Source organism: Crinia signifera, chromosome 11 (genome assembly GCF_055691185.1).
Source record: "Crinia signifera chromosome 11, ASM5569118v1, whole genome shotgun sequence".
NCBI lineage: Eukaryota > Metazoa > Chordata > Amphibia > Anura > Myobatrachidae > Crinia > Crinia signifera.
The window spans coordinates 30,310,575-30,322,851 of record NC_139227.1 but is presented as its reverse complement, the minus strand read 5'-3'; the positions used below and the strand labels follow the sequence as shown (position 1 = coordinate 30,322,851).

The 12,277-nt window shown below is 45.2% G+C and overlaps 1 protein-coding gene across 4 annotated transcripts in view; it reads right to left on the bottom strand.

The window, feature by feature from the left end:
- Nucleotides 1-7,870: 7,870 nt before the first annotated feature.
- The window catches only part of C11H16orf46 (chromosome 11 C16orf46 homolog), a 32,797-nt gene continuing 28,390 nt past the window's right edge, over nt 7,871-12,277 (bottom strand). For all 4 annotated transcript variants that reach the window (XM_083164829.1, XM_083164828.1, XM_083164827.1 and 1 more), the window contains 2 exons: nt 11,675-11,887; nt 7,871-8,921 (listed from right to left, as the gene is read on the bottom strand). In XM_083164829.1, the coding sequence (XP_083020955.1) occupies nt 7,998-8,921; nt 11,675-11,869 (1,119 nt within the window). In that variant the 5' untranslated portion in view covers nt 11,870-11,887 and the 3' untranslated portion in view covers nt 7,871-7,997. The remainder of the gene's footprint in view (nt 8,922-11,674; nt 11,888-12,277) is intronic.

The window sequence follows — 12,277 nt, the reverse complement described above, 5'->3', positions numbered from 1 at the left end:
ACCTTTTCATGCCCTACTATCCACTAGGGCGTGGAGTGAGAATAGAATAGTGTGGCGAGCGCAGCGAGCCACCGAGCCCGAAGCGTGGCGAGCGCAGCGGATACCTTCACAGTTATACGCGTCCCCTCGCGGGCTTCCCAGGTGTCCGTGGCGACGCGGACACCTGGGAAGCCCGCGAAGGGACGCGTTTTCCTGTGAAGGTATCCGCGTCCCCTCGCTGCGCTCGCCACACTATTCTATTCTCACTCCACGCCCTAGTGGATAGTAGGGCATGAAAAGGTCAGAGGACGCGTACCGCCGCCCCTCGCGGGCTCGCCACGCTTCGGGTTCACGTTGATAGCGGGGTGGCGTCAACTACTTTTGGGGGGACATTCCACTGCTCTGTGGGTTTTTTTGGGGTTTCTGGCCCATTTACCATTCTTCCCTATGCTGATTTGGGTAAATTGATCCATTTAACATTGTTTCCTATGGGAAATCGCATAGCATCGTTCAATATCGTGTATGTATACGATGCGATGCGATCAGATTTCTCTACAGAGAATAGCATGGTGCGCAATTAACTTAGCGGGCGCCCAGATAGGAAACAAGTACCTTGGCTATAAATAGAAAAGCACTTTATTTATTTGATTTCCATTGTGAATTATTTATACTGTGATTTTATAAAGCGTTTAACTGTAATATGTTCAACTTTATGTTCCTTACACACTAATTAATTTATATCAAGAAGACATGGGAGAGTTACAATATGCTCAGCCTGTTTTGACGGAGGAATATATAGATAGCAATGGCACACCAAAAGAGGGGACACATACGCCCTACCTATTCACTAGATACTGGTGACATCCCTTGTGAATCCTGTCCAGTTACAAGTGACACCCCTAACATGTTACCTATCCATTCATTAATGACATCGGACATGTATTCTGTCCATTCATCCTGGTGCCCACAAGGCCCCTTATCAGATGTATTTCAGCTCACAGAAAATCAGCTGCTGTTCACTAGCCACATAACGGATTTGTATTCTACCTGTTGGCGAACAACATCCCGGACACGCACACTACCCGTTCACTAGTAGTCATTGGGGGTGATGCAATTGTTTGTAGCGTTAAATCTCCCATCTAAAGTGGTGGGGAGGGGGCAGACTGCACAAAAGTGCCATTTACGGGCCCAAAAGGGGCACTTTTTTTTTACCATACTTCAGCATGGAAGTCTACAAGCTGATGTGTCTACCCACAGATCAGCACACCCGAATGAAACAACTGAATTGCTCTGTTGGGCCCCCTCTAGTGGCAGCCACAGGGAAAGATGATTGAATCTCTCCTGCCCCACCTGTTGACGTTGCTGGAGTACCCCCTGCCCATTCTCTAGAACTTGATGTATAAGGCACGTCTAATGTACATTTATTGCATTGTCCCCCTTTAAAATGTTTAAGCATCATTTGTATGTTGATACAAGCTCAAACTACAGCAGTTATTGTGTCATTGTAACTAAATGGAAGCAATGTATCCTCTAATTGCATGTAAAGTTTATTTTGCAATTTTCCTCGGATGCCTTTCACACAAGGAGATGTCGCACGATTTATTAGTGTCTGATTCTACTGAAATAAAATTCTTCCTAAAGAAAAGTTTGTAATTATTTCAGAGGTAATAGTCTGGGAGTAACTTTGTTTTATGTAGTAATATGAACTCCTTCAATGCTAAGGCTACAAATTCATACAATTTGTCCGTTTTAGGGATAATCTGGTGGCATGGCTCCCCTTGGGTTGGTGTGGCTGGGTTGCACACTACAATTTAAGTTTTTAACACTTAGTTTTTCTTTTTTGTTTCTTTTTTAAACTAATGCACTTTCTAACACTTTATTAAAAGTCCATACACACTGGGCGACTATTCCCAGCGTGTATGGACAGCAATGATCATTTACATCGCTGGGGGTGGGGAGCCACTCAGTGCATACACACTGAGCCACTTTCCCTCTGCTGACTGAGGGAGGGAGATGGCTTTGCATAGCTCAGTGCTATGCAAAGCCGTCCTCAAAGTCGCTCATCTGCTGGTATAACCAGCAGATGGAACGGCTTTCCCGGTGATGTTGCAGGAACGCGCAGCAGCGCTCACCGCCGGGGCATACACACTGGGCGGCTTCGAGCTGAAACCTGCTGGTTTGAGTGACTTTCAGCTCAGTCGCCCAGTGTGTATGGGCCTTAACACTGTTAGCCTGTAAAGCACTTTTAAGCCCTTGCTTTTGCTAGTCTCTTAACTCACTGACACTTCCACTTCTCACTAGTGTCCTGTCCTGGGGTGACTGACTTTTGATGGATTTTTTTGGGGGGTACGGTGCCCTGGATTCAAACCTGGCACTAGGGACCCACCAGAGATACGGTCACCAATAACCCTAATGTTGCTCTGTTAGATCGCAGAGGTTATTATAATTATTGTACTGTGCATCAGCACTATAGCAGTGTACAAGACCTAGCATTACAGCGCCTCTTACTATAAGTGATTATGGTGTGCAATACACGATCCTCCCCATATGTTTTGCCACTTTAGGGTTGGTCATATCAGTTATGTTTGCAAAATCAGATACCTTTTTCCTTTTGAAAGTGAATTAAAAGCAGAAGTGCAGGTTTCTCCATCCACCACCAAGATGTCAGTTAGATTCTTGCTTTGCTATTAATACTTTTATAAAACGGCAGCGTTCTGTACATAGGTTTATACAAATGAAATGTTTGTTTTTACAGCTTATATGAAACTATTGCATAAAACGTGTAGAAATAAATATGGTTGTCAAACACCATTTTAAAAAGTAGGAACACTGCAACGCGTGAGATGGGAGAACTCCTTAAGCTGTGTACACATGGTGCAATATCGCTGGGTTACTCATCCAGTGATTTGTTTGTGCTGCAGCGATAAATCCCCGGGTGTGTGCTCCAGTGTTCAGCCCCTTATGGTCGCAAGCTCCTACAGTCATCTGTTTCCCTCAGCGGCTCCCCCGGCAGAGTCTTCTGTTCATCAGTGACCATCTCTGGTCGCTGATGAAAACTGGACACTGAGCCGAAACAAGTTGCCTATATGCAGGCCCTGCCCAAAAGAGCAGAGGTAGAGCACAGGCCACATAACCCTCCCCCAAAATTTTCTTAACCCTTTTCATGTTGTAACCCTCCATTTTTATGACACCGGTCTGATTGTTGTGATAGTTATGCACAGTGACAACTTAGATTTCTTGTAACATCCTCTCCTTTCTGTATATAAAGTTTTAATGGTACTTGTTTCCTTGCACGGTGCCCCCGATGTCCATCGTACGCCAGTGCATTGCATGCGATGCGTTTTTTTTATTGTACAAGTACCCTGATGGGTGCTTACAATGTTAAATGCACCCCCACTATCAACGCAAAGGCCAAGCGCAAACCCGAAGTGTGACGAGCAGGTGGTGGTACGCGTCCTCCGACCTTTTCATACCCCCACTATCCATGTTGGAGTGGAGTTGATTTTAGATCGTGTGGCGAGTGCACATGTATTCCACATCACCTCGCTGCGCTCGCCACACGATCTAAAATCAACTCCACTCCAACATGGATAGTAGGGGTATGAAAAGGTCGGAGGTTGCGTACTGCTGCGCTCGCCACACTTCGGGGTGGTGTTGACTATGGGGGGCCATTTAACATTGTTAGGACCCATCAGGGTGCTTGTACAATAAAAAAAATTGTGGTACTTATGTAATATCTGGGCTCCCATTTTTCTTATGAGACCGCGTCCGCTCGCCACGCTTCGGGCACGGTGGCTCGCTGCGCTCGCCACACTATATAAAATCAACTCCATGCGTAGTTGGATAGTAGGGGTATGAAAAAATGGGGTGCATTTAACATGGGAGTCCAGATAATACATAAGTACCAAAATCGTATACGATTGCATCGTATGGCATACGATGCGATATTTTATTGTACAATATCGCATACCATTGTATACCTTATTTAGTTCCCTCCATTCATCAAAAATTTCAACATTGAATATAGTGTATTTGGGTAAGGTCGACACATAGTGTGTGCCGACACAAGACTACAGACCAGGACTGCATTCTAAACCACTGTGTATATTCTATCATAGATATCCATCTGACTGGGAGTTGTATCAATTTTTGTTAGCCCATTTCTTTCTTGGGCTTGCAGCCAATTAGAGCAAGATATTCAGTCTTATGTGAAGTACAGATTGTGCATTTTCTGAAATCTCCTCCTTTTTTACAACCTTTGCACGGTATAGCAGCGACCCACTAGGAACAATACCAGAGTGCACCCTGTGCTTCCTTCTGCAATTCACTACCCAGATATACCGCTCAACCATTGTTCACTACGTCCACATGCGTACACACTGGACAGTAGCGTATACCTGGGATTAAAGTGAAATTGCTCTTCTTTTCTGGCATCTCCCATAGTCGGGGTTCTCTCATCCCCAGGGGACCCATTACCTGACTCTGCGCTGTCACTGTATAACAGGGCCAGGTTGGTCACCCCTGGAGACAGCAGAAACCTCCTTTTTGTCTTAACTCCTGTACCTGTGACGCTCGCAGAGTCCGCTCAACTGTGCAGTTGTCCGGTTGCCATCATATGCACAGGCAGCAGCCACTAGGCGAGCATTTTCAACCCAGGTACTTCACCACAATTCTCAATTTCTCTTGGATCTTGCAGTCCAATTAGAGTGAGATTATACACAGTTTTCAACCATAAGAAAGTAATTAAGATAACAATAAGTTGTACTACCAGACAGTGTGCCATTTGTTACGCATTTATTAGATATGTGCTTATGATAACCAATATGGTTAATTGAAGACGTGCTTAGTCTGAAATAATCCTTTACAGGAATACGCTGATATTACAGCCATATTGAACAGAGGCATTTAGCCCATTTTCAGACCCAGATATCATATTTTCACGATCTTTTCTCAATTTTTTCTATTCATGTTATCTGTATGTCCTCGTCTCATGTTCGTCTCTTGATCCAATAACAGGATCAATTTTAGTATTAATAAAGTTGATATTTTAGACTGATACGTTTATATTATAGAAGGCAGTGCCCCACCCGGGAGTTTCTTTCCTGATATTCTCCCTTGAATATCAACCCGTTTCCAATTGTACTTACCATACTCCCCGGGAGCACCTCCACAACGAGATTATAACATAATTTACTCACTCACATGTTGACTGGAGTTTAACCTTCTTACCTGCTAGCAAATCAGTCCTGTGCACCTGGCCCCCATCCCCTCCCCCTTTCCCCATTTTTCCAACCATACCTTATTTAGTATAATGGTACTATCGATGACTGATAATGGATGAATTGATTAGAACTGCAGTATTCGTATATAGCAGACTGGACACATCCTAGGAGGCAGATCGCTGATGTGCCTGCATTTTGTGAGCAAGTTTTCTATTAACCCCTTACTGACGCAGCATGTTTTTGCCTTCCTGACAGAGGCCTTTTTTTCAAATCTGACAGGTATCACTTAAGTGGGGATAACTTTTTTTTGCTTTTACTTATCCCAGTGATTTTGAGATTGTTTTGCCGTGACACATTGTACTTTAAGTTAGTGATAAATTTTGGTCGATAGTTTTTTTTTTTTGTGAAAAATACCAAAATGTCGTAAAAAAAATGAACATTTTGCAAAATGTTACATTTTCTGCTTGTGAGACAAATAATCATACCACTCAAAATAGTTAACTAACAGACCATATCTAAACTTTATTATTACATCATTATTTCAACTTTCTTTTATTTTTTTTGGACGCTAGGGGGCAGCAGAGTCTAAATTTTACACATAACACAGCAATCGCCCATGGCGGGGGGGCATCGCTGCCCCCCCTGGGCAATGAGGGAAGATGTCTGCTGTCAGGGACAGCAGACATCGTCCCTCTGTCACCGCGTCCCTAGACGCGGTGACACTTTGAAGTCATGACGTACATTTACGTCATGTGTCGGGAAGTACATCCCGACCATGACGTAAATGTACGTCAAATGTCGGGAAGGGGTTAAGGTCCATAAACGCTCCCAAAATCTAACTGTCCCAGAGTAAAATAGAGAATGCAGCTACATACTGGCCCTTATTCAGATCTGATCGCAGTACAAATTTGTTCTCAAAATGGGCAAAACCATGTGCACTGCAGGTGGGGCTGATGTAACATGTATAGAGAGAGTTAGATTTTGTGTGAGTTATTTTGTTTCTGTGCAGGGTAAATACTGGCTGCATTATTTTTACACTGCAATTTAGATTTCTGTTTCAACACAACCTGCCCAAATCTATCTCTCTGCACATGTTACATCCCCACCTGCAGTGCACATTTTATTTACAGTTTCTTATATAGCACATCAGATCCTGTTGCTCTTTACAATAGTAGACCGTAATAAAACAAACTGGGTAACAACAGACAGACTTGAAAGTAGGAGGGCCCTGCTGTAAGCTTACAGTCTTGGTTTTGCCCATTTTGAGAACAAATTTGTACTGCAATCAGATCTGGATAAGGACCACTAAGTACTAAACACTGCTGGGCAGAACAATTATAAATTGCAATTTAACAGTAAAATTGGAGGTGCTAATATAATTTTGTCCAAAAATATATAGGCACATCTACCATGATCAGGTAACCTCATTAAGAGCATGGGACCTTCCCGGGCTTGAAGCTAAGGAATGTTAGGGACCCACCTGATGAGGTCACCTGGTCCCAGTAGGTGGGCCTACATTTTTTTCCCCAAATTATACTAGCACCTCCATTTGGTGTCCCTAACATGCCTAGGGTTCATGTCCGGGAGGACCCTTATTTTTGACCAAAAAAAAACGAACAACCAATCATATTCCACTTATTTAATTTGTACCTTTTATAAGATAATAGACAGAATCTGATTGGTTGGTATGTGCAACTCCCATTTTAGTAAATTTACACCTACTAGTCTCAGCATGGTAGCACCTCTCACTATGTTTAAAATTAGGGTGAGCAGTCCAGTGTCCCCATATATACTAATGCATGTCCATATGAAATTAACATAGGGTATATTGTATATTACCAGCGGAGAACGTGTCCGTCAGTGTAAACAAGGTCAGCAATGCAAGGTACTTGTGTATTTTGGCGGCGCCCCCGATGTCCGTCGCACGACGAACAGATCAGATCGCATACCATGCACCCGATGGCATGCGATGCGACGCGATTTTGACCCCCTATACGACCAAAAATCGTATAAGCACCCTAAAGTGTGCTTTTGAGCACTCAAATGGGTACTTACAATGTTAAATGCACCCCCACGCCACTCCCCCACTATAAACGTGAACCCGAAGCTTGGCGAGCGCAGCGAGCCCGCGTCCTACGACCTTTTCATACCCCCACTATCCACGTCGGCGTGGAGTTGAGAATAGAATAGTGTGGCGAGCGCAAGCGGATACCTTCACAGGTAAACGCGTCCCTTCGCGGGCTTCACAGGTATCCGCGTCCGCTCGCCACGCTTCGGGCTCGGTGGCTCGCTGCGCTCGCCACACTATTCTATTCTCAACTCCACGCCGACGTGGATAGTGGGGGTATGAAAAGGTCGTAGGACGCGTACCGCTGCGCTCGCCACACTTCGGGTTCACGTTTATAGTGGGGGGGTGGCGTGGGGGTGCATTTAACATTGTAAGCACCCATTTGGGTGCTTAACATTGTATAAGCACCCATTAGGGTGCTTATACAATGTTTAATTGCATCGCATCGTATGGCATTGTATGCCATACAATTTCAAAATTGTATGCCATCGTGCACTATCGTACGATATCGCGTCGCATCGCATACCATCGTATGCGTTATGGTATGCGATGGGCACCGCCAAAATACACAAGTACCCAATGCAATCCAGGCATTACACTCTTTCCATTTCATACAATGGGTTTATTGGCACAGTGTTATACATAATGACAATATGAGGTAGCTGATGACATCACCATGTACATCGGTTGTGAGAATGAAGTGTAGATGACATTTATGGAGGGATAGTTTAGTACAATTTAACTTTCACTGGTATTTCCACCCTTTTGACAGTGAGTGATGGCAACACTGTGTTTCTCAGCAGTGGGGAGTTGGCCGATTTTGACCCTCTAAGTTTATTGTCGTTGATAAGTCTAATATCCGGTTTTCCGTTGCCCTTGTTCTGCACTGCCCTAGTGTGGAGGAAGCCTACGCTGGCCGGGTGGCTGCTCTGTTTGGCAGAGTTAGATTTCTGGGCTAGAAATGAGCACTGCCATTGAAAACGATCAGAGTTCTCCAAGTGTGTTCTTGGCATAAAAGAGGTGAGAAAGGAAAGCGCTTCGGGTACTTTAAACTTCTCCTTTGGAAGTTGATTTTTGACATTCGCCAATCTCCTCTCTGCCCTTATGTCTGTGTTGTTGATAACGGGCGGAATCTTCTCGAGCTGCTGAATCAGAAACGCTCTTCTTCTCGTCAGCTGTTCCGCAAATGCGTTACCGGCGGGTGCTTTGAGCGGTGGCAGTGACGCAGGTGAGGAGAACGGCTGCGACTCCTTTGTGTTATAAGAGTTAGTACATATTGGAATGGTTCTAGCGATGAGCTGAGGTGAGCTGCTCTGTGACGTCCTCTCCTTTTGTTTGTTAATAGACACCTCTGTGGAGGAACCGTTGTCACAACAGGCTTGTGTTCTGGAAACCATGGCAGTGATGGAAGCGCAGTGATCTGGAACCCCAGAGTTCTCGTCTGCAGGAGGTAAAAAAGTCTTGGCAACGGATTTCTCCTCATTGTCACTGTGCGTTGAAAGTTTTGTTTCTGGAAACCCGTTTTTACTTTCCGGCAGAACATATGTATCAAGGCATAGAATGCATTCTGTGTAAGCTCCTTGTTTAGGCTTCTTGGGTTTCTTCTGGGGGTACAGACAGGCTGTTGCACTAACTGGACCCCACCCACGCACCTGCAAACCCAAAAAGCAAAAGGAGTTAACTTACTTTGACCTGCAAAGAAAACCAAAGAATGAATGCGGGCTGAACTAGTACTTACAAAATTGCTTCCTGTTCAATTGCAACAACCCAGGGCTGGTTTATCAAGTTACCCCGAGTGCATACAAATTCTTTTTGCAGCAGTAAGAATAGAGGTTAGTTTGTAACTGATCAGGTCTGAGCATGTCCTGCGATGATAACTACGCTATCACTTTAATGATTGGCTTGGTGATAGTTGATATACTTCAAGTATAGATGGATTTAAAGAAGAAGAATGTGCTACTGTAGAAAAGGGCTACAATGCAGTGCCGCATCCAATAGCTATGGGGACTGCTAGTGTAGTTGCCCTCATAATAAATTGCTGTTCCTGGTGAATCTGAAGCTAAATATTATAACACTTATAAGTCCAAGCTTACTAAAGGCCCACATACACTCCGAGGGGAGAAGTCGCATCTGGCACCCTTTGAACCAGGATCACATACAATTTATCGTATGCATTCCCTTGGCATACGATATATCATATGCGATCCCATTCGCCGCTGCCGGGAGGCTGTCTGAGTCAGAGGACGGACATGCAGCAGGTCCAATCTCCGACTCCGGTGTGCACCGAACTGTGCATCCAATCAGATTGGATGTCGAGCACCTGCGATTTGGCCGCTTTTCACCCTATTTCTCGGCCTGATCCATCGGAATCAGGTGAAAAATGGCAAAATCGCACTAGTGTATGGCCAGCTTTAGACTGGCCGCATTCTGCCTGCTTGCGAGGACAGGAAATCTGCGTCGAACGATGCAGATCGTGGCCTTGGTAGGTTTAAGAAACACGGGCAAAACTTCTGTTTCCAGACCCACGCCTCCGCTCTGCAGCATGTCAATTGGCGGAGCGCTGAGCGACAAAGCAGAACAGGTCTTGCAAATGTGCAGACCCACCACAATAGGTCTAGTATGGAAACTATTAGATACTACTTTGAATCAGGCCAATATACTCTGGCAATTTATGGGACCACCAAACCTTTTTTTGGTTTCTTTTAGCTAAATATCAAAAACACCCAAAATATGTATTTTAAAAAAGTTAGCATTCAAATGTAAAAAGTACTCATTTGTAAATGTTATTGGGAGTTCTGGGATATGGGGCAACTTGCATTTTAAGTTTAATGTCGCATGGACAGTTTATCTGCTTGTGTTCTAGCCAGACAGTCTCTGATAGAAGGTGCCAATGGCACGGATTTCCCGTCATACTCAAGGGGATACGGTCATTGGGTCACCAGCATTATGTCGACACCATTTAGGTCTACATGACTTAAGGTCGACATGGGCTAGGTTGACAGGGTCACTAGGTCGACATGGGTAAGGCCGACAGGGTCATTAGGACAAGGGTATTTTTTGTCCTGGTTTTTTTTTTTTTTAGCAAAATGTGCCAACAGGCGGTATTTCATGCTCTACCATCCACTAGGGCGTGGTGGGAGATTAAAATAAGTGTGCCAAGCATAGCGAGGCACCATGCTGGTGGTACGTTTCGGGTGTCCATGTGTTCACGACGTGCCGACAGGCGGTATTTCATGCCCCACCATCTAGGGCAGTGGTGGCCAACCCGTGGCTCTTGAGCCTCATGCAGCTCTCCCCCTTGTAAAGTGTGGCTCCTGCTCCCACTGCTGCCCACCGTCCATCCCAGTCCCCCCTGCTGCCGATTCCCTGAATCCCTTCTCCTTCTGAGGGGAGGAGAGTGTGCATCGTGCATCTCTCCTACCCCTTACTGTGCATCCTTGTGACTGAGCCGTCTGCCAATTAGAGCTCGCGGGCCAGCAGCCAATCAGGAGCCGGCCAGCAAGCTTTGATTGGTGGATGGCCCAGTCACAGGGAAGTGAGGGGGAAGGAGACGCACGGTGTGCTGTGCTCTCCTCCCCTCGGTGACATCACAGGACTGCAGGGGGACGCCAGACTGTCCTCTCCCCGCCCGGCAGCAGCAGCAACAACGGTGAGTGCTACTGCTGGGAAATTTTCACTGTGGGGGCATAGCAGTTTGTGACACTGTGGGGGCATAGCAGTTTGTGGCACTGTGGGGGCATAGCAGTTTGTGGCACTGTGGGGGCATAGCAGTTTGTGGCACTGTGGGGGCATACCAGCTTTTTGGCACTGTGGGGGCATATCAGCTTTCTGGCACCATATGGGGGGGGGCATATGTGTATCTGGCACTAAATAGACTACACCCCTTTTTTTTGGCGCATGCGCCTTCGGCGCGCGCATGATGTCGGCTCTTTAGCTTGACTAACGATATTTTTCGGCTCTTTACATCTGACCGGTTGGCCACCGCTGCACTAGGGCATGGTGGGAGAATAAAAGTGTGGCGAGCGCAGCAAGGGACCATGCCTGAAGCATGGCGAGGGGACGCGGTGGTACGTTTTAGTGTCCATGACATGTGCCGACAGATAGTATTTCATGTCCTATCATCCACTAGGGCGTGGTGGGAGAATAAAATAGTGTGTAAAGCATTGGGAGTGCAGCGACTTGATGCAGTGCTACATTTTAGTGTTTATGTTGACATGTTTTTGGGTTGGTTTTTTTACCGGAATGTCAAAATTTTCAATGTCGACCTTACCCATGTTGAGCTAATGACCCTGTCCTTTTCTGCCTTCCGTATTACAAAAATATTAGTACATATAGGCTGCGCAGTATGCAGAATATGACAAATGACAGATGAGTCCATTGAACACCTCTTGTAGTAACTACTTACAGCTTCTTCCCATCCAGTCTTTACGAACCACTCTACCGACTTCTGTTCATCATCAAAAACCTTCTCGCTGATCTCCACCAGCGATACAGTCAGATCTCTCACCCAGTTCCCGTCATCTTCCAAGCAGCCTTTCTGGGGAATTATCTCAAGGTCTTGAACATTTTCTGATGGGAAATCATTATCTTGGGTAGCCATTACTGTACTACATTACACCTGCAATATAAAAGGAAAACAACAGTCTTACATAGTAACAAAGTAATTAATGCTGAAAAAAAAAATTACTCCATTGAGTTCAACCTATCTAACTTGACTAAGTCATATCTATAGGATTCCCCTTAGTGGCCAAAAATGTATACAGTTTTGATTTAAATTCATTAACAGTAGTTGCTGTAACCACACCACCGGCAATGAGTTCCAGAATGTTACTGCTCTAATGGTGAAGAATCCTCTTCTTAATTCAGTACGGAATTTATTATCCTCGAGCCTCAGTACATGCCCGCGTGTCCTAAGTATAGGCCTGTTGGTGACCAATCATCTCCCAGTTCCATATGATTCCCAATACTGAACATTCTAATCATATCACCTCTCAACCTCCGTTTCTCC